This window comes from Pseudophryne corroboree, chromosome 8 (assembly GCF_028390025.1).
Source record: "Pseudophryne corroboree isolate aPseCor3 chromosome 8, aPseCor3.hap2, whole genome shotgun sequence".
Taxonomy (NCBI): domain Eukaryota; kingdom Metazoa; phylum Chordata; class Amphibia; order Anura; family Myobatrachidae; genus Pseudophryne; species Pseudophryne corroboree.
The window spans coordinates 32,838,781-32,865,202 of NC_086451.1; the positions used below are offsets into that span (position 1 = coordinate 32,838,781).

The 26,422-nt window shown below is 45.2% G+C and overlaps 1 protein-coding gene across 3 annotated transcripts in view; it reads left to right on the top strand.

The window, feature by feature from the left end:
• The window catches only part of SLC31A1 (solute carrier family 31 member 1), a 76,790-nt gene extending 50,613 nt beyond the window's left edge, over nucleotides 1–26,177 (top strand). For 2 of the 3 annotated variants that reach the window (XM_063936194.1, XM_063936195.1), the window contains exons 2-5: nucleotides 21,760–21,915; nucleotides 22,606–22,678; nucleotides 24,289–24,457; nucleotides 24,928–26,177. In XM_063936194.1, the coding sequence (XP_063792264.1) occupies nucleotides 21,796–21,915; nucleotides 22,606–22,678; nucleotides 24,289–24,457; nucleotides 24,928–25,129 (564 nt within the window). In that variant the 5' untranslated portion in view covers nucleotides 21,760–21,795 and the 3' untranslated portion in view covers nucleotides 25,130–26,177. Of the gene's footprint in view, nucleotides 1–15,861; nucleotides 15,885–21,759; nucleotides 21,916–22,605; nucleotides 22,679–24,288; nucleotides 24,458–24,927 lie in introns of those variants that run through there. The other variant, XM_063936196.1, reaches the window with a different exon arrangement.
• Nucleotides 26,178–26,422: the final 245 nt, after the last annotated feature.

The following is a 26,422-nucleotide window of genomic DNA, read 5'->3' on the forward strand; positions in this document are numbered from 1 at the left end:
TCTGGCCGCTGACCTCGGCTGTTACAATATTGGTGCAGCCTTTGTTTCGGCCTCAGTTGAAATAACACCATCCTCTCTGCATATTCAAGCTTCTGTTTATATCCGTCAGAAGTCCAGCTAAAGTAATATTTTGATAGACAAGCCTAACCCCCAACTACTGCGGCTGTGGGGGTACGTAACGTTGGCAGTGTATTCCTACATGACCCTGCAAATCCAGCTTTACACCTGTATGGCAAATCGCTGAGCCTCCGTGCGCTACACTTGAAGTGTGAATTGCAATAAATCCCTAACTACCCCAAAAATGGTAACGAGATCTGGGGCGTATTCGTCAAAGTCTAACTAAAAAGGGTCGCTTTAAGATCTCGCAGCAGATACACCCACCGAATTACAGTCATTGGACATATATTCCTATTTATACACGGAGGAATGTGGGGACCTGAAACTGCTGGGATTCTGATGCAATATGCAGAATTGGGAAGAAAATATCCAGAGTCATGTGATCACTAGTCACATGACATCCTGTGTGGTTAGATCCCCGGAGGGGTTATGCTGTGATCTGGCTGCTACACACAGGGGTTCTGTCATTGCTCAGTGTAAAATAAAATAAGTATTTATAAGATTTGTGCATGTTACGGGAATTATGTGCGTGCTGGCTGGACACGGCGTCCGCATCTTATTCAGCACTGGAGGCAGCAATACCTTCTTATACATTTATTTCAGTATAGCACGCAACATGGATCATGTTTTCCAACTCTGTTTCCTTGCACACCTCATCGAATAGAGCATTTAGGGCCCCAGTGCGGATGGGTCTAACAGATAACTGCAAACTGCGCATGTACTGCAGAACGCAATTGCAGACTTCGCAGTTGCTTTTCCACGTATATGCTACTGCTCTCCAGCCCTTGGATCTGCTCCCAGTAAATGTACCTGCACCTAGCTGTGCATAAACACTGGAAAAAGTGTGAAACATCAATCCAACGTATTCCTGCGGAAGTGCAACTACAAAAATAAAGTCCCTTTTTCCAGCAGTGGGGGTAATTCTGAGTTGATCGCAGCAGCAAGTTTGTTAGCAATTGGGCAAAAGGGCAGATGTAACATGTGCAGAGAGAGTTAGATTTGAGTGGGTTATTTTGTTTCTGTGCAGGATAAATACTGGCTGCTTTATTTTTACACTGCAATTTAGATTTCAGTTTGAATACACCCCACCCAAATGTAACTCTCTCTGCACATGTTACATCTGCCCCACCTGCAGTGCACATGGTTTTGCCCAACTGCTAACAAAATTGCTACTGCGATCAACTCAGAATTAGGCCCAGTGGCCCTCATTCCGAGTTGTTCGCTCGCAAGCTGCTTTTAGCAGCATTGCACACGCTAAGCCGCCGCCTACTGGGAGTGAATCTTAGCTTAGCAAAATTGCGAACGAAAGATTCTCAAAATTGCGACTAGAAATTTCTAAGCAGTTTCTGAGTAGCTCGGGACTTACTCTGCCACTGCGATCAGTTCAGTCAGTTTCGTTCCTGGTTTGACGTCACAAACACACCCAGCGTTCGCCCAGGCACTCCCCCGTTTCTCCAGCCACTCCCGCGTTTTTCCCAGAAACGGTAGCGTTTTTTCACACACTCCCATAAAACGGCCAGTTTCCGCCCAGAAACACCCACTTCCTGTCAATCACATTACAATCACCAGAACGAAGAAAAAACCTCGTAATGCCGTGAGTAAAATACCAAACTTCTTAGCAAATTTACTTGGCGCAGTCGCAGTGCGAACATTGCGCATGCGCAATTAGCGAAAAATCGCTGCGATGCTTAGAAAATTACCGAGCGAACAACTCGGAATGACCACCAGTGTACGGGCCATTTGTATCAAGTTGGCTATACATGGGCCCTTGGATATGACTGATGACAGCTCTGCTTTGCGCTTTGGAATAGAAGTGTGTCCGCTGAGAAGCTCTGTGCCTTGTAGAAGGACAAAATAAATAACTCTGTCTATAGGATTAGACATTCTGCTGAAAACACACAGAAAGCAGCTATAAAATTAAATCCATAGATTAAATACAAACTAAATTGTAGGAGGGCTTGTAGAAACCAATTATCAAGAGCTGTCTGAAGTTTGGGAAGCGCATTTTAATGCTAAATCCTATTGTTGTATAGACTAAACGTTTACTCTTGGTAATCCCGCTCTCACACGGCTATATTCCCGGCTGTGCTTGATCACGTAGGCTATTGTGAAATTACGGGGGTTTTGTGCTTATTACTCAGCAGGTTACACTCCACTTCTCTGAACCAGGACATATGTTTGGCCGAAGATGAGGTTTATTTACGGCTGACCGGTTGTAAAAACGACGAAATCGAGAGAGGGATTCTCTCTCTACTATTCTATCCGTGGAACGGGATCCGGTCTCTTAAGTCGAAAGTAACTAGGTCGACGATGTCTAGGTCGACCATTATTGGTCGACAGGGTGTCTAGGTCGACAGGGTGTCTAGGTCGACAGGGTCTTTATGTCGACAGGGTCTTTAGGTCGACATGTCAAAAGGTCGACATGAGTTTTTCACAATTTGTCTTTTTTTTAACCTTTTCATACTTAACGATCCACGTGGACTACGATTGGAACGGTAATCTGTGCCGAGCGAAGTGGTAGCGGAGCAAGGCACCTTGCCCGAAGCATGGCGAGCGAAGCGACGCGGTGCACTAATTGGGGTTCCCGATCACTCTACGAAGAAAACGACACCAAAAAAACATAAAAAAATCATGTCGACCTTTTGACCTGTTGACCTAGAACATTTCGACCTAAAGACCCTGTCAACCTAGACACCCTGTCGACCTAGTTACTGTCGACCAATAGTGGTTGACCTAGACATTGTCGACCTAGTTACTGTCTACCTTCAATACCACACCCCCGTGGAACCTCGGCGTGGATCTGTTTACAGTCCCGCATGTGGCTGCATCCAACTCATACTTGTGTACTTTTGAAAAAGCATGTCAGGGAGATTGTGAAAGTAAACCCCATCAGCGCGGGTGTGCACTGCTACATCTGAGAGGCATGTCAGGAAAATTACTTACATCCAAATGTAAATGAGCCCTAAGTTAGTAAGATCTACTTGCTGAAGAAAAGACTCTGATATTTTGCAGGATTTGTTTGTGTATTGTGCTTTACAAGAGGTTCCATATACTGTAAGTGGCCACGAGAAACCTTATTTAAAATGCATGTGTCCATAAGGATCTTGTGCCTTATTATAACCAATACAGGGAAATGTCACTGATGAGCCCATTTGAATGTATGTATCTCTCTGATTTATTTTTCCCCCAAAGAATGTAACAGCTATATAATGGGGATAAGGTGCAATCGGGGAGATTGAGGGACTATTCAGGGAGTGAGGGAGATCGCTTCTATTTCAGGGAGTCTCCTGCAGAATGAGGGAGGGTAGGCAACTGTGATCCAACTGCACATATGGGTCTACTGTGTGTCACTGGCTGCAAACAGTACCTACAGCTGATGGAGCACACCTCCGTGATATGTAGGGGGCTGCTGTGCTAGTTATCAAGCTCTGAATTCCCAAAGGTTGTTGGTGCATGTTTGCAGGAACTAATTGCCTCTTCAGGTGGCGGTATCCCGCTCCTACCTACAGGAAGAGGGTAGAATTTAGGCTTCGTCGGAACAGTTGCTTTTCATAAGTGTTGTCCCGGCACATGGTGTATGATAAACTTCTCAGAATTTCAGTGTTTCGCACCAATCCTGGCGAGTTGATAAAAATAAATAGGCCCAGATTTATCAAGCCTTGGAGAGTGGTAATTTGCACGGTGATAAAGTACCAGCCAATCAGCTCCTAACTGTCATTTATCAAACCCAGCCTGTAACATGGCAGTTAGGAGCTGATTGGCTGGTACTTTCTCGCCGTGCAATTTATCACTCTCCAAGGCTTGATAAATCTGGGACGTAATGCGGCCAAATCACATTTATTGGAAAATAGGTCCCTAATTTCTGTAACACACGACTGGCTGCACAGCGGGACCACCCCGGTTAGCCGGAGGTAGTACAGGTTCCGTCACTTGTCCTGCATTCATTGTGTACCTGACATCATAGCTGGCGGCTTCTTGTGGCGCCACCAGTCGTACAGTCTTCCCGCTGTGTAATGTTGTATCTAGAGACTCTTTTCAGGTAACCATGGGGGGTGCTAGAGGAGGGACCCCTACCAAATTGCTACATGGTGTGCTTGATACGGAATTTGACAGGAAAAGGGAAATCGGTCAGCCACAGTGCTGAAAGTAGGGTGGTACGGAGTACCATTAAGAAATATGGTGGTGGTACTCAGTACCACCAGCCCACCGCTGGGGCATAATTTATAAGGGGCATTTTTGTGTGTGGGACATAAAATGGTGTCGGTGGCATAATATGTGATGGGCATTATGGTGTGTGGTGTACTATGTAAGGCATTACTGTGTGAGGCATAATGTGTAATGGGCATTATGGTGTTTGGCCTAATGGGTAATGGGCATTACGGTGTGTGCCATAATGTGTAATGGGCATTACAGTGCGTGGCATAATGTGTAATGGGCATTAGTGTGTGGCATAATATGTGATGGGCATTATGGTGTGTGGTGTACTATGTAAGGCATTATTGTGTGAGGCATAATGTGTAATGGGCATTATGGTGTTTGGCCTAATGGGTAATGGGCATTACGGTGTGTGCCATAATGTGCAATGGGGATTACAGTGTGTGGCATAATGTGTAATCTGCATTACGGTGTGTGGTGTAATGGGCATTGGGTGTTATGGTGTCTCGCATAAGGGCCCTCATTCCAAGTTGTTCGCTCGCTAGCTGCTTTTAGCAGCATTGCACACGCTAAGCCGCCGCCCTCTGGGAGTGTATCTTAGCTTAGCAGAATTGCGAATAGAAATTTCTTAGCAGTTTCTGAGTAGCTCCAGACTTACTCAGCCATTGCGATCAGTTCAGTCGGTTTCGTTCCTGGTTTGACGTCACAAACGCACCCAGCGTTCGCCCAGACACTCCCCCGTTTCTTCAGACACCCGCGTTTTTCCCAGAAACGCCAGCGTTTTTTCGCACACGCCAAGAAAACGTCCAGTTTCTGCCCAGAAACACCCACTTCCTGTCAATCACAGTACGATCACCAGAACGATGAAAAATCCTTGTTATGCCGTGAGTAAAATACCTAACTTTTGTGTAAAATAACTAAGCGCATGCGCTCTGCGAACCTTGCGCATGCGCAGTAAGCGACTAATCGCAATATAGCGAAAATCGGCAACGAGCGAACAACTCTGAATGACCCCCAATGTGTAATAAGCATTACGGTGTGTGTGACATAATATGTATAAGCATTACGGTGTGGCATAATGTGTAAGGGGTATTAGTGTGTGGCATAATGTGGCCATGCCCCTATTGTCATGTAGCCACTCCCCTAGTTTCATGTGACCACGACCCTACTCCGTAGATTGTTCTATGGTGTGCTGCCATTCAGCGATGGTCCTCAGAGATACCATCTGATTTTATACAGTAGACCTGCATCATATCTCATTGATCACCTCCCTGTTTCTCTTCGCTGTGTGATCATCATTCTATGTTGTGTTTAGTTGATTTCATGATCTGTTCCACTAGGTTTGCACAATAAATACATATTTCTTCATCATACGAGGCTGGTATTGTGTAGAAGGTGCGCAGCCAATATCCTTTGTTTTTGAAGGGATTGCACAACCTCTCTTTGGCAGCTGCGCCTCATTAAATAGCCAGATGTTAAAGCCCCACAGCCGGCGTTCCCCTTGTCTAGAATGTCCAAAATCAGAGCAGCCCTGCAGGATATTGCCTTGGGTTTCTTTGAGCCTGATTGAATAATGTACTTGGATATATTTGCATTTCCCAGCGCCGCTGTCAGAAGAGAACGATAATATTGACAAGGAGAAAGTCACTGGTGTAACGTTTAGTGGGTGGCTGCGGCAGGACACCCTGTATGTTTTGTTACTGTGATTGCGGCAGGAAAATCACCAGTGTCACACACATCGTCATCAGTGGAGTCACTGGGAAGGCTGGGTTTAGAGGCTGATACTCTAACTGGAATCCAGTGCAAATCAGTAAGTGTTGGGGGATACCTTTTCGCCTTGCCAGCTGACTCCTATACCTTACCAGCCCCCATCACTTTGATGCCACGCTCTTCTCTCCTCTATCTACATGTAGGAACTGAGCGCCAGGTCTTCCAACTTTAGTCCATTGAAGCTTCTTGAGCCCCTTGTAGACAACCATTGCTGTTCTCACCTTCCATGCAGCCGATCCTGTACGCCCTGCGTCCATTTTATTCAGTCCTTAGCCAGGGTACATCCAACCACCACCCAACGTCGCATTGTAAACCCTTTAGGCCTTGCCGCAGTTCACCTCGCTGCCACTGTGTCCTGTAAGCCTCGTTGTGGTCACCACATGTGACCTGGCTCCAGCATGGCTGTCCAGATTGGGCGAGTCCCAGCGGGATGTGTAGAGACGGAGCTTTTAAAGAACAGCATTAAATTACCATAGCAGCGCCCAACTTGACTGCATTTAAGAATACAAACAAGGCTCTACAATACATTATGCTATACATATAAACCTAGGGTTAACAGTACATAGAATAACACACCGCCTGGAGAGAAAAGGGCATATAGCGGCCTAGCCGTTTATCCTCCACGGTGGAGACCCTGCATCCCACACACACATGCATGGTGACCCTCTGCAATAGTGTCACTTGTGTTCCAGTCCTGACCCTGCTTCACTGTTGTGCTGTGTTATGAGACAACACTATTCCTGTTCACAAGTTATTGCTACTGAAATGATGAACTGTTTCCCCCTTGTTAGTTATGAGACTAGTCTCGCCTTCATGACCATACCCACTATCCACTATAGCCGCACCCACTGTCCTCCCGCAGCGCAATGTGCAGAGTATAATAAGGCCCCCATGCTGGTAGCTGGGAAAGACCAAGCACTTTCTGTATGGCAGTAAATCCGAATGTGCCGTGCGGCTCACTACACCCGTGCCACAGAGCTGGCAGCAGGCGGTGGCATGAAGTAGCGGCTGCCCACAGCTGGAACCTTTCCTGCCTAATCCTTCTGGCACATGAGCGTTATTTCCTTGTTCGTACAACAAATTCCCTCTCTAAACTTACAGTGCTAATTGTGTAATCAGAAGTACATGCTGGGACTGTATGCAAATATATATATATATATATATATATATATATATATATATATATATATATATATATATATATATATATATATATATATATATATATATATATATATATATATATATATAAAATATGGGTAGGTATGCAGCTGAATCGGCACTCTTCATAATATTGAATATAGTACCTGCGTGCCTTCGTAAAAATCAATAGTCCTCTTGAAACTCTCCTGGCAGAGAGAGTAATGCGCGGCACTGCAGGATTTTAAATAGCTGGATTTTATTTCAACGTTTCGGGACCCAAAGTCCCGTCAGGAAAAAAATGATTTTTTCCTGACGACGGGACTTTGAGTCCCGAAACGTTGAAATAAAATCCAGCTATTTAAAATCCTGCAGTGCCGCGCATTACTCTCTGCCAGGAGAGTTTCAAGAGGACTATATATATATATATATATATATATATATATATATATATATATATATATATATATATATATATATATATATATATATATATATATATATATATATATATATATATTATATATATATTATATATATATTATATAATATATATATATATATATATATATTATATATATATTATATAATATATATATATATATATATATATATATATATATATTATATATATGTGTGTATATATATATCCAAATAATGAGGCGGCACTCAGAGACTGGAACAAGTGATTTTTAGTGAAAGAACTGCATCACAGCATCAACGTTTCGGGGCCTAACACCCCTTCGTCAGGATAATCACACAGTGCAATAAACAACATTTTTATAGACACTCACCCCTGGCGTCCTCCCCCATGTCAGGCTCCCGCCGGCCGCGCCATTCCGGGCCCGTTCGTACGCCCATTGAAAGTGACCACTTCCGCCGGAAGTGGCGTCATATGGTGACGTCCGGGTCCCGGGCCGCATAACCACGGCAACCCTGTGAAAACAACAATATCATGTTTAAAAACCACAATATCATGTTTAAAAACAACAACACCACTGTACAGTCGGAGAGTGCGATCCGCAGTGCTAATATAAAATGACACCTTAGAGTGTCCCTGGTGCCTCTATTAAAACCTACAATATCCTGGTGCTCCAAAACAAATATCTGTGTGCATACTGTGCAACCAATATCAAGCGTGAACAAACCTGCAACCGTGTGCGGCTATATAGTGTGTATTCACACTATGTGTTGGTCTCAGCGGACCATAATATTAAGCTTAAAAAAACGTAGCTTCTTTACAGGCTACTATATTAATAATATAAATATGTGTACACAGATCCCACCCCCTGATCCCACAGTGGCGTTGACCTATAACAGCAGCTACCCAAACCCTTACAATATTACAACCATAACCAGTGCAGGGGCCCGTCGCCCCCTCTTACCCTTCGTGACCACAGGTATATGTTAATTTCACCCTACTGTAAACTTCACATGACAGCACATATAAACTCTACACAGAAGCACCAATATTAGCATAGTATCTAAACATTTTCTCATTATGATCCAACCACTTTAGAGACTATCATGACATCTCATCCCTCCCCTTCCACGATGTTCTACACCTACAAAAAATTCTTAAGGCCTAGTGATTCATTTAACCCTTTAGGTCGGAGGGTATCCAACCTAAAAATCCATCTGGATTCCAGTTGGAGCAGTTTGAGGGCTCTATTTCCTCCCCTGATTGATTCCGGTACATGGTCAATTACCCGGTACCTAAGGGTGGCCATGTTGTGTTTAAATTCAGCAAAATGGCGAGCAACAGGTTGATCGCTTACTCCGGTATTGATGGCCGCCCTGATTGCCTGTCTATGCTGCGCCATCCTGACCTTAAATTGACATTCCGTCTTACCAACGTAATAGAGTCCACATGGACACATAATTACATACACCACAAATTTTGAATGGCACGACAACGGCCAATTAATCGTGAACTTCTTGGCCGAGTGTGGATGTCCAATGACATCACTCGTGGACATATAGCTGCAGGTTGTGCATCCAATGCACTTATAGCAGCCGTTGGCTCTTGTCAAAAAGTGTTGCGGGGCTTTCTTTTTGAATTTGCTGAGATCGGTTTGAACCACAAGATCCTTGATGTTTTTACCCCTCCTATAGCTGGGCATAATCCTGGTGTTTCTAAAGCATTTTAAATCGGGATCTGAGGCAACCATTGGCCATAATGTCTTAGCCTTTTTGCTGGTGTACCGGCTGTTCGTGTTGTATGTATTGACCCACGGAAGTCGATCTTTCTTATCAGTGGGGTTCACATTGGTAAGTAGCATGACTCTGTCTTGTGCTACCGCCTTCGCCCGAGCTGTTTTTAATAGAGGTAGAGGGTACCCCCTCTGTAAAAATTTATATTCCATGAGATTCAATTGATTCTCAACATCCTCGGCTCGGCTAGTGATTCTGCATACCCTTAAAAATTGTGAATAGGGCAGCCCACAGATGGATGGAGTGGGGTGAAAACTGTTAAAACTAAAGATGGTATTTCTATCGGTGGGTTTGGTAAAAAGATTGGTGATAATCTCCCCGTTGGAAATTATAATCGAGATATCTAAAAACTCAATCTGTGTGTGGCTACATTTCAGAGTTAGCTTGATGGGACTAAGAGACCTGTTCTGTTCCATGACAATGTCCCGGAGTGAATGTTCACTTCCAGTCCAGAACATAAGTAAATCATCTATGTACCGGTAATATAAGAAAATTTCCCTAGAGATTACTGGATTTTCATAGAATAAGCTTTTTTCAACATCCCACATATATGTATTGGCGAACGCCGGCGCCACAGCCGACCCCATTGCGCACCCTGTTGTCTGTCTGAAGAACTTGTCCCCAAACAGAAAATAGTTGTGCGCAAGGGTGAACTCCAACAGTTGAATAAACAATTCTACATCAGGTCCTGTATAATGTGGGTTTCCTACCAATAGTCTCCTCACAGCCTGTACACCCCCCTCATGGGGGATGCAGGTGTAGAGGCTCGTAACATCCATTGTTGCCAAAAGCACATCAACTGGTACCTTCTCTACCCTCAGGAAGTGTCTTAACAATTCATTAGAATCTTTTAGATGTGAGAATGTTTGTTGGATGCAAGGCTGAAGGTAAGCATCCAGAAAAATTGCCACTGGTTCGCACAGTGACCCCCGGGCCGAAATAATCGGTGATTTTTTCCTGACGACGGGACTTTGAGTCCCGAAACGTTGAAATAAAATCCAGCTATTTAAAATCCTGCAGTGCCGCGCATTACTCTCTGCCAGGAGAGTTTCAAGAGGACTATATATATATATATATATATATATAATGTAATATGTGTGTATATGTATGTGTGAATATATATATATATATAATGTTATATGTGTGTGTGTATATATGTATGTGTGTGTGTGTGTGTGTGTATGTATGTATGTATATATATATATATATATATATATATATATATATTCACTTGTTACATTGTCAGAACTATATTCTGGGTTTTTTCTGTACACACCAGACTTCCTGCCTATGGAGCTTTTTCTGTTTGTTTTTCTATGGAGTTTAAAAAAAAAAAAAACTTCCAAAGATACACTTGGGGGGGGGGGGGGTCCTACGGAGCATCTATTCCATTGGACTGTGTTGTCAGTCCACATCAGAAATTGCTATAGGGTGAGGTCGGAATCTCACTACTCAGCAGTGAATTCATGTTTATAGCCTAGGTTTATTTATAGCACTATTCTACATGGATGATAAGCCGGTGGGGAACGTGTGCCGCGCCAGTGAGCTTTTTTCCAAGAGGCCGGGGCATGGGAACAACTTTGTTGTAATGTTTTATCTGTGTTGAAATGACACACTGTAATGCTGACACTGGGGAAAGTGTTGCTGATAACAAGGCTCCACTGCCTTTGGTAGCATTCCATTTCTATATGGTTGTACAGGTATCTGCAAGTTATATGGCCGTACGTTGCTGGATCTAAAGTGCAGCATTTGCTACAGAGCGCGCGCACACAGGGCCTAATTCAGACCTGATCGCTCGCTAGGGTTTTATTGCAGTACTGCGATCGCATAGTCGCCGCCTATAGGGGAGTGTATTTTTGCTGTGCAAGTGTGCGATCGCATGTGCAGCCGGACGGTACAAAAAATATTTGTGCAGTTTCTGAGTTGGCCAGAACTTACACAGCCGCTGCGATCACTCCAGCCTGTCTGGGACCGGAATTGATGTCAGACACCCGCCCTGCAAACGCTTGGACACGCCTGCGTTTTTCCAACCACTCCCAGAAAACGGTCAGTTGCCACCCACATACGCCTTCTTCCTGTCAATCTCCTTGCGATCGGCTATGCGAATGGATGCTTCGTAAAACCCATCGCACAGCAACGATCCGCTTTGTACTTGTGCGACGCACGTGTGCATTGCGGTGCATACGCAGTTCTGACCTGATCGCAGCGCAGCAAAAAAAAGCTAGCGAGCGATCATGTCTGAATGACCCTCACAGACCTGTCTTGTGGTTCCATAGTGTCACGTTCTATAATAAACTCCCCATAAACATGCGCTTGTGCTAGCGGAAATCTTTATTGACCTGACTGTGATATCGATCTGATACGCAAATGGCGCTATTTCTGCACTATGTAGACATAAGTGATTGGTCGCTGACAGTAACCAGGTTTTATTGGCATCTGTACTTTGTAGTGATTTCTGCAGACACTCCTCTTGGCACACTGGCCAGAAGTTCCTGGACAGCAGAAGGCGGTGTGTACAGTGACCAACTGCGACACTGAAGAAGGTGGAGTCCGCCTACAACGCACCCGCCGCTCCAATTACTCTGTTCTCAGTGGGGTTAAGATCTGGACTCTGAGCTGACCTGTCCATCCGGGTTACTGAATTTTCTGTGTACCAGTTCAGCGTGCATTCCTTCAATGGGGTCGATTCAATTCAGCGACAGTTGAATAGCGCCGGGAGTTAGCTCCCGGCGCTATTCAATACAGCGACAAGTGACACCAATTGTCGGGAATTCTTCTCTCACCCCCGGGGGGTGAGAAAGTAAATCCGACAAAAGTGCGGCCGGCGCGAGGCTGATTCTGTCGGGAATCAGCATCGCGGCGGGGAGTTAAGTCGGAGAATGCCCGTTCTCCCGACAATTCAACCTGTTAAGTCCACAAGAACGGGACCTTCGCCGACTTAACTTGAGCTGAATTGGATAGCGACGGGAGCTAACTCCCGGCGCTATTCAACTGTCGCTGAATTGAATCGACCCCAATGACTCTAATCCTTCCACGCATTAATAAGACACCGTGGATTTAGGAACCTTCCTGACGTCTACAATGCTTCTCACACTCCTACCTCGTACAGCCTACAACAATCCTTTTTTCAAACTCTGGGGCAGATGTATTAATCCCGGAGAAGTGATAAAGCGGTGATGACGCACCAGCCAATCAGCCTGTAACTGTCATTTTACAAACCTGTAATGATTGGCTTTTGTGTTATCACCGCTTTATCACTTCTCCCGGCGTAATACATCTGTTAGCTGTTCCCGGCAAGCCACCTCGTTAACAAATGAGCAAATCAGTGCCCCTTTAGCCTTTACCCGTTTTATACCATTTTTACTTGTGTGGAGGTTTCCAATCTCTTTTATCCACATAGTGTGTGTACGTTGGATGAGCTTCCTTTATGGAACTCCGTAGTGACTTGTAATATCCTTATAATTGAACAGTAGGGAATACATAATCTGGTGTTTAAGTAATCAACACGTGAGATTTTCCATGGAACGTTTTAACCATCATGTTGGAACCGCAAGGTACAGTATGTCCAGACCATGAAGACCTTTACAGGAAAACTATTCTACTTGGGAAAGCCTACAGCAGGGTGCAAACAGGAGATAGAGAGACGGGGTGTTATATAAAGGGGGCAATTGTGGTATCTGGTGCAAAGGAAAATGCCAGTGCTACTTATAAAAGAGCAACACCCAACTTATCTGCCCCATGTCCCACTAATGTTCCTGATAGTATATGGACATTCTGTACGCGTTGTGTTCCGCCTCATCCCTGCTTCAAGGAAGTGACCCGAGGGCTCTGCGTTCTGCCAAAGTATATTTACATACTGTTAACGTGTAGTGTGTACTTTTGGGGAACGTCGCAGCTGATTTTGGGCGCAACAGCTGATACCTTTCACGTGTCGCTGGGCATCAACAAAGTGATGGAATCTCAGAGTTGTCTTTTTAAAGGAACATGAGTTGTCAATCAAAGTTACTCCTATGCCTGACAGTTGAATGTTTATGTCGGCGTGTTGCTTTTTTTTGGATTTGATGTGACAGCTTGAGGCCGCGTTTTACCTCCTCAGATGAAGCGTCACAGCAGCGAAGGCAACGCTTATAACAGCCCCTGATTTATGTACAACACTACTCCGGCTTTCACTTACATGTCACGACGGCATGTAGTCGTTATGTCGACAGTCAATGTTGACCTTACAGGGTTAGGTTTAGGGTGTGGATAGGGTTAGGGCTATAACAGTAGAAAAACATTATGCCGTCTGTTGACTTGACCCTGACGATTTACTTACTGTCGACATTTGTATCACACCGTTGGGACAGCTTGTACATCATGAGCAGTGATACACTAAGTTCTGACTGCATTATGATGGTATTAGAAGTCACCCCGGATGTCCATGACCTGTGTAAAAGTACAACTGTATGCTGTTATATGGTGAAATAGCCTCTATGCATATAGTTTAGTAGCGATTGCTGTAAACACTGAACATGTGCAGAATCCTGGGGCTGTCCTGGACTTTGACCTGACACTTACACATCGGTGACAGTCACAAACAAATCCTCGTTCTTTCATCTGAGAAACATAGGGGGTGATTTCAAATCTGATCGCTGGGCTGCAAACTTTGCAGTCCTGCGTTCAGATAGTCGCCGCCTCCAGTAGGAGTGTAAATTCACCGTGCAAGTGTACGCTCGCATGTGTACGCCGAGCTGCAAAAATCCAGTGTGCGCGGTCTGTGCGCAGCCCAGGACTTACTCCTCCAGTGCGATCAGAAGAGGCTGATCGGGGGCCGGAGCGGACGTCAGACACCCTCCCTGAAAACGCTTGGACATACCTGCGTTTTTCCGGACACTCCCAATAAACTGTTAGTTAGCACCCACAGACTGCTTCCTTCTGTCAATCACCTTGCGAAGGCCCGTGCGATCGGATTTTTCGCCCCATTCCATCGCTGACCGGGGATGCCCTTTGTTGTCCCCTGCGCATTGCGGTGCATACGCAGTTACTGCCTGATCGCCTGCTGTGCGAAAACGCACGTCAGCGATCAGTACTGAATCGCCCCCATAGCCAGAATCCAGCACTTTGGGGTCTAATTACTAAGCCTTGGATGAAGGTAAATTGGACAGAGATAAATTACCAGCCGATCGGTGTCTAACTGCCGTGTCACAGGTTGGGTGTAAAAAATGACAGGAGCTGATTGGCTGGTACTTTATCTCCTACTTTATCTCCATCCAGGGCTTAGTAAATAGACCCCTTAATCCCATCAGAAGATCTTCCTAAAGTCATCCATGCATCTGTACCATGACGCCTAGACTACTGCAATGCCCTCTGCCTGGGTCTCCCAGCAAAAGAATTGCACCGCTTGCAGATTGCGCAAAACGCAGCTGCCAGGCTGTTACCCAACCAGCCCCATTCCAGCCACATAACACCCATTCTCTACCCCCTCCACTGGTTACCCGTAAATGGGCAAATCTATTTCAAGATTGTCTTATTGACTTTCACAGCCCTACATGCCCAGAGCCTAAGGTGGCGGAAGCCTCTTCTGATGCCATACTGCCCCGCTCCATTACTGCGATCTGTAGATGGACTATTATCCGTACCGAGAATCTCAGTGTAATTCACGTGGGTCTCAAGCTTATAGCATTGCGGCTCAGACTCTCACTGGAACTCCCTGCCCCGCACTGTGTGACAGACCCCCACTCTTCAAGCCTTCATAACCAGACTTTCCTGTGTACTCACGCGTTTTACGAACGCCCCTTTATTTTCTATTATTCAAAAAAATAAAAAGTAACCCAAACACTTAGCTCGTCTGTACTCTATTAATACTAACGTTTATGTTACATAATCTGTTTTTTTTTGTTTGTTTAATGCAAATGAGTCCTAATTATGAGAATAATAATGAGTATAATTTACAGTAGGGTGTGTATTTTCCCAGAGTGTTCCATGTTTATTATTACCAGTTATTTATATAGCGCACACATTCCGCAGCGCTGTACATAGAATATTTGGCCATTCACATCAGTCCCTGCCCCAGTAGAGCTTACACTCTATATTCCCTATCACACGTACACCACACACAATCACACTAGGGTTAATTTTGTTGGGATCCAATTAACTTATCAATATATTTTGGGGGGGATTGTGGGAGGAAACCGGAGTACCCGGAGGAAACCCACACAAGTACGGGGAGAATATACAAACTCCACACAGTTAGGGCTATGCTGGGAATGGAACCCATGACCTCCGTGCTGTGAGGCAGTAATGCTAACCATTACACCATCCGCGCTGACCAGGGAAATGCTAGGACATGTGTAGTTACAGGTCAGCGTTGTGCAAGCGGAAGTTAATGGATTAGGCACAAAGTTCTGGTCACATGGGCAGTCCCGGGAGAGGAGAGCGTTATATATCAGGCCTGACTCTTCCTATTCACCCTGTCGCCCGAAGAAGTCTGGCATGAGAGCCTCTATGGGGTGAGCACTGATCGTTGCGTCTGTTCCTGGTCCCTGTTTCGGTTTGTCCACAATTGGCCCCTCTGCTGGTAGTTTTGCTGGTCTCATTATCCGGCAAAGAATCTCTATTGTCCTTGCTCATGCCCCAATTTCTCTGCTCATCATTTACACCCCGGTGGAGATTATTGTGTTCTGGGTGTTCCCCCTATTGCATTGTACCATGGGAGTGTCTCGGGGAAGTTTTATTTTATTAAGGAACTGCTTGTTTTGTACATCTAGATATTTGTGTAAGATAGGCACGAGGGTGCTGTTCAGAGGCACTATGCGCAGGACTAATAGGCTGCTGGATTTAGGTTATGGAAAATACTATTTTGGTGATATAGCCCAATATCTACAATGTATACACAGCACATCTAATTTGGGTGTATGTATACATGACACTTAAGGTGCATACACACTTGCCGAGAAAATGAGCGACGTTGCTCATTTCCACCCTTCCTGAGCAGCGTCGCTCACTTTCTCGGCAAGTGTGCATGCCGTCGGCGACCAGCGATGCGCGGCCTCGCAAGGCGTTAACGACCCTCGGTGTTGGTGGTGCATGCATGCTTAATTTGGACTGTCATCCAAGAGCTGCCTGCATGGTCCGGCCGCTGCGTGACGTTACTGAACGATATGGTCGTCATACCGCTCAGTGTGTGTGCCCTGCCGCTGACCGCCCCGTGAGGGGAAACACTAGGCGACGTCACATCGCCTAGTGTGTACCCACCTTATAGGTCCGGAAATGTCCCTGATCTTCTCGCTGAGGTCAATGAACATGGGGATCTTTTCAGGTCAGATGAGTCTCTGGTTGAAATTGTGTGCTGGGTGGGAGACGGTTATGATTGATTATGGTGCCTGTATATTTTTGGCCAAAAATGATGCCAAGCACCTCATTTTTGCTTTATGTTAAATTGCTCAGTTTACAATTCTTGTTATTGGCAGTGCTCGGTGCCTAGGGTGTGCACCTGTAATTTTTCTGCTTTCTGTGCGGAACTAGAAGTCTCAGCATGACAGCACCTCTCATTATGTTTGGGTGTGCAGTCTAGCCACCCCCCCCCATATTCTATATTGTGTACATACATACACTTGGAGGCAGAGACTCCTTCAGCTAGATTAGCACCCCTCCCACCTTCCCTGGATGTTTTTAAATAGAGATGTGTTCCTTGCACTTGCAGACTGCATATTGGGAAAGGCACTGTGATGGTAAGTCCTGAATAGAGGTATAAAATGTCCGTTTTAGGGATGAGTTCAGGGAGCACCTTATTATTTTACTACCTATGTAACACCTATTAACATAACATAACCTCTCACCCATGTTACACTTCTAACACATGGCATAGCCCTGGGGCCCCTGCCGGCTTTCTGGTGGTCAGGATCCCGTTGTCTGTATGCTGACTGCCGAGATCCCGAACGCCGGTCACCTGACTACATCCCCATAGGCTTATTAACACTTTAACCTTTCACACTGGGGTCCCTTGAGGTGGTTGGCCTGTGCTGACTTTTTTTTTTGGGGGGGGGGGGGGCGGGGGGGGTGTGTCCCCCCATGCCCTGGACTTGAACCTTAGTGTTAGGACCCACCGGATGATCAGGTCACCTGGATGCGCCCATATATTTTTGCCCAAAATTACGCAAAGTACCTCATTTGTGCTCTGTTAAATTGTTTACTATTAGTAGTAGTAGTGCTGGGTGCCTAGGGTGTGAACCTGCAGTTTTTCTTTCTGTGTGGAACTACAAGTCTCGGCAACTCTCATTAGGTTTGGCATTGGGGTGTGCAGTCTGACTTCTGTAAAGTGACTTATTTTTTTTTATTTTAATTTTATTTTTTTAGCTATTTTAAAAGATTTTGATCGGAGAATCTTACAGGTTAATGCAGTCAGGAGCTGCCGCAATTGCTCATTCTGGCGCGATCTGCAGTGCGCACAATGCACAATATATGGGCCAACGTAATGTGCGTCGCCCCTAACTAAATTGACCTTGTAATTGATCTTTCCTGCACTATCATCATTGTTTGCTTTGCTCTTAAATGGGGAAAAAAATAACTGAATGTGGTCAGCGTTATACACAAGTAACACAGGGATTTTTACCCAGGTCATAATGCTTTGATGGAGATTTATGTTTGTATTTACTTGCATCCTAATAGTTATCACCTGGGTGCGCTTTATCCTAAATCTTATGTCTTTATTAGGGAATGCCCCCCCCCCTCCCCTTCCCCCAGTGGCATGTCTGCACTTTGAGTGGCTGGGAGGCATGGCAGTAGTGGGTTGTACAAGGATTAAGGGGTGGGGGGTTCACAGGGTCGGAGGTTAGCCAATCTCATGACACTATCCTACAATCCTGGTGTTGCCTCTTGACCAGTCGTGATAAGTATTGCGGTTTTGCCTTGCGTGGTCCATCCCCTATAATCGGGTATTAAGCATAACTCTAAACCTAAAATGCTACATTGTTCCAGTATTAATGTGTGTGTGTGTGTGTGTGTGTGTGTGTGTGTGTGTGTGTGTGTGTGTGTGTATAGATCCCTAACGGCTGTTTAGATGATAACTTTTTAGAATAGATGTGCGCCAACTGAGGCGTAAGCGGCCTCAAACCCACCGATCCCGGCCCCCCACCCCCACCCACCTCTGCAACCATTACCACCAGGTCAGACCAAAACTCCTGATTGCAACTGTAAATGAACCATTCTCCCATGCTTTGGGTGCCAACAGGCGAGCAGGCGGCAACAGAAGCAATTTCCAGGGTGTATGGCATATTCAACATGATTTTACAACAACACTTTTCATTGGCTTGTGAATATTTTGATATAGACACTCACCTGGCAACTAGGGACGGTGTAATGGTTAGCATGACTGTCTCGCAGCACTGAGGTGATAGGTTTGATTCCCACCATGGCCCTAACTGTGTGGAGTTTGTATGTTCTCCCCGTGCTTATGTGGGTTTCCTCCGGGTATTCCGGTTTTCTTCTAAAAAAAATATACTAGTTGGTTAATTGGCCCCCTCCCAAAAATTGATCCTAGTGTGGTGGAAGCGTGTGCGTGTGTTTAGGGCGGACTAGATGGGCCGAGTGGTTCTTAGCTGCCGTCACATTCTATGCTTCTATCTGAATAAGCCCTTAACTAGACCATAGTCTGACTGGGAGGAATCCGATTGGGCTGGCTGATAAATTGAATCCACCAAACAAAAATCTAAATGTACATCAAGAACAACACCTGCTGTGTCGCTGCGTACGATTACCAGGGGGTCGTCCGAATCTCTTCTATACATGAACGACCGCAGTGTATATACCCTTATGAGTGATCGTACCTTGTGAATATTCTTACTTGTGGAGCTAGATTACATCTCTAGAGGAAGTAGTCTTATTTCCACTGTACTGATCTTATTTGCAGTATTGCTCAATATTTAATAATTCCTACATAAAGGATTATTATTAAACTCTACCAAGCGTGCAGTGTGTATAATGTGTATTCCCCTTTGTCTGTGTGATCCCATGTATTGCATTACGTGTATATGAAACCAGACTTTATCTTGGTACAGATAGGCGCTAATACGATGGGCGCAGGGGTGGGGGGATCATAGATTACCTGCGTGCTCTATCTCTTGTCGTTTATTATTCACAACTCTGTCTCCCACACAGAGGCAGCAGCCATTCTCACAGAGGTGTGAGGCACCAAGCTCAGAGTGCAATATACATCGCCTCGCCAGTTAGAACGTGGCGACTCAGAGGAGGACACTGAGGCGATACGCAGTTGCCCGATGTTTTCCTACTGCCCCCGCGTCCGAGTGGCACAACCCTTGCATCCCATTTGTCTGCGCACGCAGCTGCAGCACAGATTGGGACGCAGGGTCTGGGAATTATACTGGGTGTTCCTGGTGGGTAATCCCCATGATGGAAAGTCTTTGCTATGGACTGAGTGCTACAAGTTGGCTGTGTGTAAATAAAGTCTAATAGGGCCCAGTCCTGTCCGCAGATCACTTGGTGCAAACGTTGCGCCATTTACACATCCGCCCACTTTGCAAAGCCTACTGTTCCGCCGTCACGACCTCGCTGAGCTTTGCTTATGCCCTGTTACATCCCAGTGGAGGTGCGATTGATGTACGTACAAATCTCATCATTTGTACTTGCGCGCACTTGAGCATGCATGCTGCAAAAACACACCTGATATGCTCCGCAAACAGGCGCAAGTGTCCAGCTCCGCGTCTGACCTATTGTGTATCACAGGAATAGGCTGAATACCTAAACAAAATTTGAGTTTGAGGTCGTCCTTCCTGTATCATTCACGGTGATGAAACAAAACCTGAAAGGGACTTATTATATTTATTATATGCTCGTACAAGATCACATCGTCTTTGACCATATTTGTTGGCGCTGAAGTGATGCAGAGACGCCGTAACAGCCGCCAGAGTGGCTGCATACCGGGGACAGAGGAGCAACGTGCCCCTCACCTTCCATCAACGATTATGTGCTCGCCAAGCTTGAGAGCGACGCTTACAGAAAAGCAGAACATTGCATATGTTCTGATGTTCTGAGTAGTTGGGCGTACTGGGGTGTGCGCTTTGCTAAATACATACTAAGTGCACCAGACCACGGATCACTTGTGCAAACGATGAGCCATTTACGCTGATGCTGGGGGGGGGGGGGGGGAGCAAGTAACTTTGCATCTGGAATAAACTCTGTTGGAATGCACAGGGGGGCAATACATTTATTATTTTGTATGTAGGGTAAATATTGACTGCTTCTGCATGTAGCCCAGAAATGTTAGGCAGCATTTACACTGCATTTGACAGTTTGGACATGCCCCTCCCACATCTAATCTCTCTGCACGTTACATCTGCCTCCCATGCAGTGCAGTGTGGTTTTACCAAGGTACAAAGTTACTCGCTCTTTGTTTTTTCTCCCAACTCTGTGCCCTAAAGGGTTGGAGAGGGCTTATTTTAAAGAATGTTCCTTTCTGTGCGCCTCTACATGTCTTTACGCTGTCATGGCTACTGATTTGTAGAGCCGGCTACTGATTTGTAGAGCCGTCTCCTGAAAGTGATGAAGCTGAAACTTAATATGCGCTGGGAGGACCACGTACGTTGCGCAATGTGAATGAGCTGTAATCTATGCTGGGTCTGTTTGTCTCGTTTGTTTTGCTTTTTTTTGCAATCCAGTTTGCACATAATGCATTATTAGGACAGTATGTTTTACACTCCTTCTGCCCCCCTGCCATAGCCCATGCCCCCAAAGCTACACGTCTGTGGGGGCATGGGGGTGACGCATTGTACATAATCTCGTTATTTCGGTACAATTTGTATTTGGCTAACTGATTTACAATAATTACATTGAGGCACCCTGATTCCGTTATCTCCCGCATTACGTTTCTCTCCCTGCAAAGCACAAGCCCCGGGCGCTCGTAGACCTTTTGCTGCATCCGGTAATAATAAGGTTATACAATATACAACGCCAATCTGTTCCTGACAATTGTGTGCGGCTGCTGGGTCAGACATAAAACAGAGAATCAGATTGTGGAGGGGAGGTCTGATAGGACCCGTGCTTAAAGCAAGAATTCTGCACAGTGGAACCTGCGTGAGGCGCAATATTAGATGCTAGACCAGTAACGTTTCCCACCATGTGGTCATTGGTTATACACACACACTGGTCATTGGTTATACACACACATGCGATCGGCTGAAGAACGCGTGTCCGGTGTAAGTATATCCCATAAACTCAACCAGTTTAGAGCCCATTATGACCTCTATCTGTGGTCTAGGTGGCATGGGCTAGAGGAGCCATGTCTGGCCTTCGGGCTGAGGATGGCATGCCATTCAGGAAAGTGTCGCCGCAAGTATTATAAAGCCGTCATCCTCTTTCTTCTCGTTCTAGGATCCTCAGGGGACAGCAGTTTTGAACACCTCCAAAATGGACCACAGTCATCACGCGATGCCCACATCCGATCCGCACGCCGGTCACCATGACCCAACCACAGCTGGACACGACCACGATATGGGTGGCGGCAGCGGTGGCAGCATGCACATGATGGTGGGTACCAGAAGTGGGGTTTGTGTTGCATGACCTGGAACCATCGCGGATATCCTCTATGACCACATGTTACGTAGATGAGGAATTCTCTTACTTGCTGGTGAAATAGATTGTAATTGTCCTTGTATATTGTATTCTACCAGCATTCTCCAAAGTTACTGTGCTCAGTACTATCTGCTCTGATAATGGGGCTAAAAACATTTCCCAATCACCCTGTTGTCTCTTTATAGTGAGGATGAAGCAGACTGTCTCAAATGTATAAAGAGATTATAGAGTGGAGTATAGGCAGGTGAGGTCTCTCCTTCCTGAGACAGAGCGTGAGGTCTCAGTCTCCGTGTAATTATATTAATGGTCATGGAGCAAAATCATTCTTTGTATGTAGAATATTCATTATTGTGCAGTAAGCAGCTCTGGTGGGGCCCCAAGCCTACGGGGGCCACCGCTCAGGCTTTGGTACTAGGAAAACCGCGGAAATGTGACATGGAAAGCTATTAAACAAATATGTACATTGTGTGCTTATACAGTATATTGGTTTATTTGCAGCGGCTGCAGCACTAGTCAGCTTTGCATAGATACCTGTCCGTAGCTCCTAGGGTGGTGCAGCCAATTACAAGGTTCTGCCAGCAGGGGGAGATGCGTCACTGAGCATGGCCCAGTATAACTCCTATTATCCTTCCTTCTCCTCCCCAGCCAATGGTGTTTTACTTTGGGTATGAAAACGTGGAGCTGCTCTTCAAGGGGCTGGTGATCAATACAGCAGGAGGTACGTATGTTCTGTCCATCATGTATGAGATTGTAAGATTGCGAGCAGGGCCTTCCTACCTCTGTCTGTTATTACCTGCTCTGGTCTATCACTGTTCTTTCCAATTGTAAAGTGCAATGGAATATGCTGCGCTGTATAAGAAACTGTTAATAAATAAATGTGCTCCATGGTGCCCTAAATTACAGCTATGTCATTTTTGAAGCACTCACAGGGCCAGATTAATGTTGGCGGGGGTCCAGGGCAATGGAGATTGTGGGGGCCCCCACCAGTGAAGTTGCTGACAAAACCCCGCCCCCACCAAGCACTCACTCACTTGCCTGGCTGCAGAGACACGTACAGCACCCATTGTCCAGCGGCACCGCACTACAGTGGAAGAGCTCTAAATAAAACAACAGCTCCCAGCATCCCTTGCTTCCGACAGCAAGGGCTGCTGGGTGCTGTCGTTTTATTTATAGCTGTGCTGCCGGACACCGGCTCTACCCCAGGACACCAGCGCTAGCCCCCTGTCACTCATAAAGCAGCAGGAGCACATACTCGCTGTCTTGTGGGATCATGAAGCGATTTCGCCAGACTATTTGTGCACAGAGGAGCGCCTCGGCAGAGCTGCCGGAGGGGAGACTCCTCTGAAGCAGTATGTGGGGGCCCCGGGACGGCCACCCTTGTCGCCTCCCTCCCTTAATCCGGCTTTGAGCAAATTATTCTATATTACTTTATATCACAGGTTCTCAAACTCGGTCCTTAGGACCCCGCACGGTTCATGTTTTGCAGGTCACCTGTAGATTTTTAAAATGTGGCAGTTGGTCATACACAGTGCAGCTGCTGGGTGACATGGAAAATGTGACCCGTGTGGGGTCCTGAGGACTGAGTTTGAGAACCTCTGCTTTATACTATGGAAGCCTTTTTTAATGTGCAGATTATAAAGCCTTATGCAGTATGGGGCCCGGATGATTTTGACAATAAAAAATAAACTCTGCAATCATAGATCTGCAGGTTTAGAGAACGTTTTTGGCAACTGCATCCCCAGTGATTTACCATTATGCTTTGTACATAAAGATCTATACTCAATATTTAAGATTATTATTTTCCCAGCTAAAAATGGTTTCAAATTTGTAATGAAGATTTCCATTGAAGCCATAGTTTCAGAAAGATCACATCATCTTAGTCATAAAAATGGGATTTATTTTTTATTTTATTTTCCCTCTGCATAAAAATAAATTTTCTTGCGTGAATGTAACTGTTACCTCTTATCCGCACACTGCGCCAATTAATTGATTTTAAAGTATAAAGGGACTTTATTTAATAACCGGATGCAGGGATATGCCCCTAATACAAAACAGCCAATGAGATGCCTGCTTTCATTAGTGCATCTTGGCATTTCTGAAGAAAGGCCAGATCTTATTGGTTGCTTTGAGTTACAGATCCTCATATTTGCACCATGCTATGAAATAGGCACTTTAATGCTGAATGCTATTGGGGGTGTGGTACCTCCTGAGAGCCGGCCTCCGCCTTGCTTGTGGGTAGTAAGTAGGGGAAGAGCGGTGCATTGGAAAACTAGAAGATTTGTCCGTTTCGCATGTGATGTAACGTCTCTTTTCACGTTTCATTGGCAGAAATGGCCGGAGCCTTTGTGGCAGTGTTTCTATTGGCCATGCTGTACGAGGGGCTGAAGATTGCACGGGAATCATTGCTTAGGAGGTCACAAGTCAGTATCCGTTATAACTCCATGCCAGTGCCGGGGCCCAACGGGACCACCTTGATGGAGACTCACAAAACCGTGGGGTAAGAGATTGCACAGTCAGTGTGGGTAAAATTGCTTCCGAGCACCTTTTTTTGGAACGTGTGGAGGAAGCCATGTTACTACAATAATTTCACTGATGACTAGTGACATCACAGAGGCACTCTATGCCTCATGCCTCAGTGATGTCACTTGATCCTAGTTAAGCAATGAGCTGATTTTGGCATAACCTGCATCTCCTGATAATAGCAGGTCTGTCTCGGTGTCTATTCTGATCTTTCTCCTCATCAGGAGGTGGGGGCGGTGACTATAGTGACCTATTGGACACGCCTACAAAAATGGTGCTTTCAAATTGCATCTTTTTTAATTTAAAGAAACCTTTAAATGTACCTAAAATAAAAAACTTTATTGGGATATATTGTTGGGGGAGGGGGGTAATTATCTGATACAGGGCTATGTGTAAGTCTGTGAAACATTGCCTTCATCCATATTTTCTCCTTGTTTCCCCTCCCAGCCAACAGATGGTGAGTTTACCGCATGTTTTCCAGACTTTTCTCCACGTCGTCCAAGTGGTCATCAGCTACTTTCTCATGTTAATATTCATGAGTTACAACGCATATCTGTGCATCGCCGTGGCGGCTGGTGCGGGAACCGGATACTTCCTGTTTAGCTGGAAGAAAGCGGTGGTAGTTGACATTACTGAGCACTGCCATTAACGACTAACCCCAAGAGTCTGGATGATGGGATATAACCTGTGACGCTGAAGTCTCTTCAGAAGAGGCCATAAATGATTTTTATAACAAATTCCTATGATGCCTTTTTTTCTGTTTTTGATACCGCGTCTGCAAATTGACACCATCTGATGTCTTCGTAGTTAAATATTTCCAGTCTCGCCATCAGTTCTGCCTTGACCTCACCAATCATCGGACTTTGCAAGAAGAATCTTTTGACGATATCTCTTCCATGAGAACTTCAGCCACCGAACATGTTCCTCTGACTGTACTACCCCCAGGCACCAAGCAGTTTCAATTAACAAGTGGGACTTGTCGAATTCGACAATTATGTAAACTCCAAGTTAATAGTTCATAGACGTGAAGAGTTGATAGTAGAATTGGTGTATTATCAATAGACTGATGTTTACGGTGTTCTGAAGGCCAATGAGACCTTTAAACCTATTTAGATCCATGTATAATCAGCGCAACCTATTAATAATTATAACGACTCTCGTTCCCATTGAATCACTACACAATATACATCTTGTAGATTCCAGAAATAGATTGTTCTGCACAAATCTCGGTGCAGTGTCTGTCCTATCACAGGACCGCCGATCAATGGGTTCGTTAACTAAATCTTGCTTAACCTAAAGTGTGTGGTCCATGAGAAATACATGTTTTAAGTGATTTAAAAATATTTAGTAATCAGTTTTACTTTGCACTCCGCGGTTGTGCTGGGAGATAAATTGCCTGGCATGTGGCCACCCCCCCATTGTGTACCCCTACCCTAAAAAGGTGCTTTTCTACCCCGCTCTTACTCGGAGATTCTCATTACTCATTTGGAAATTAGCTGCAGTATTTAAGTCATTGTGAATGACTTTAATATAGATTGCATAAAACTACATTTTGACCCTTTTTTTAATTTAAAATCTTATTTTATGCATATTTTTTATTTTTGTGAAACACAATTTAATTGTATAATAGTGATAATATAGTAATAGCGGAAACGTTGGAGAATATTCGATCCTTTTAATAAAATATCGATAGTAAACCGCGTTTGAATTATTTCAACCAGTTTAACCTGTTGATGGAATACATCAGTGGTTCCCAACCTCTGTCCTCGCTCCCAACAGTGCATGTTTTCCAGGTCTCCTCACAGACTCTCAAGTGAAATAATTAGCCCCACCTGTGAATCTTTTAAAATGTGTCAGTGAGTAATGAATGGACCTATGCTCCTGCTGGGTGACCTGGAAAACATGACCTGTTGGGAACCACTGGAATCCATGAAGGATACTA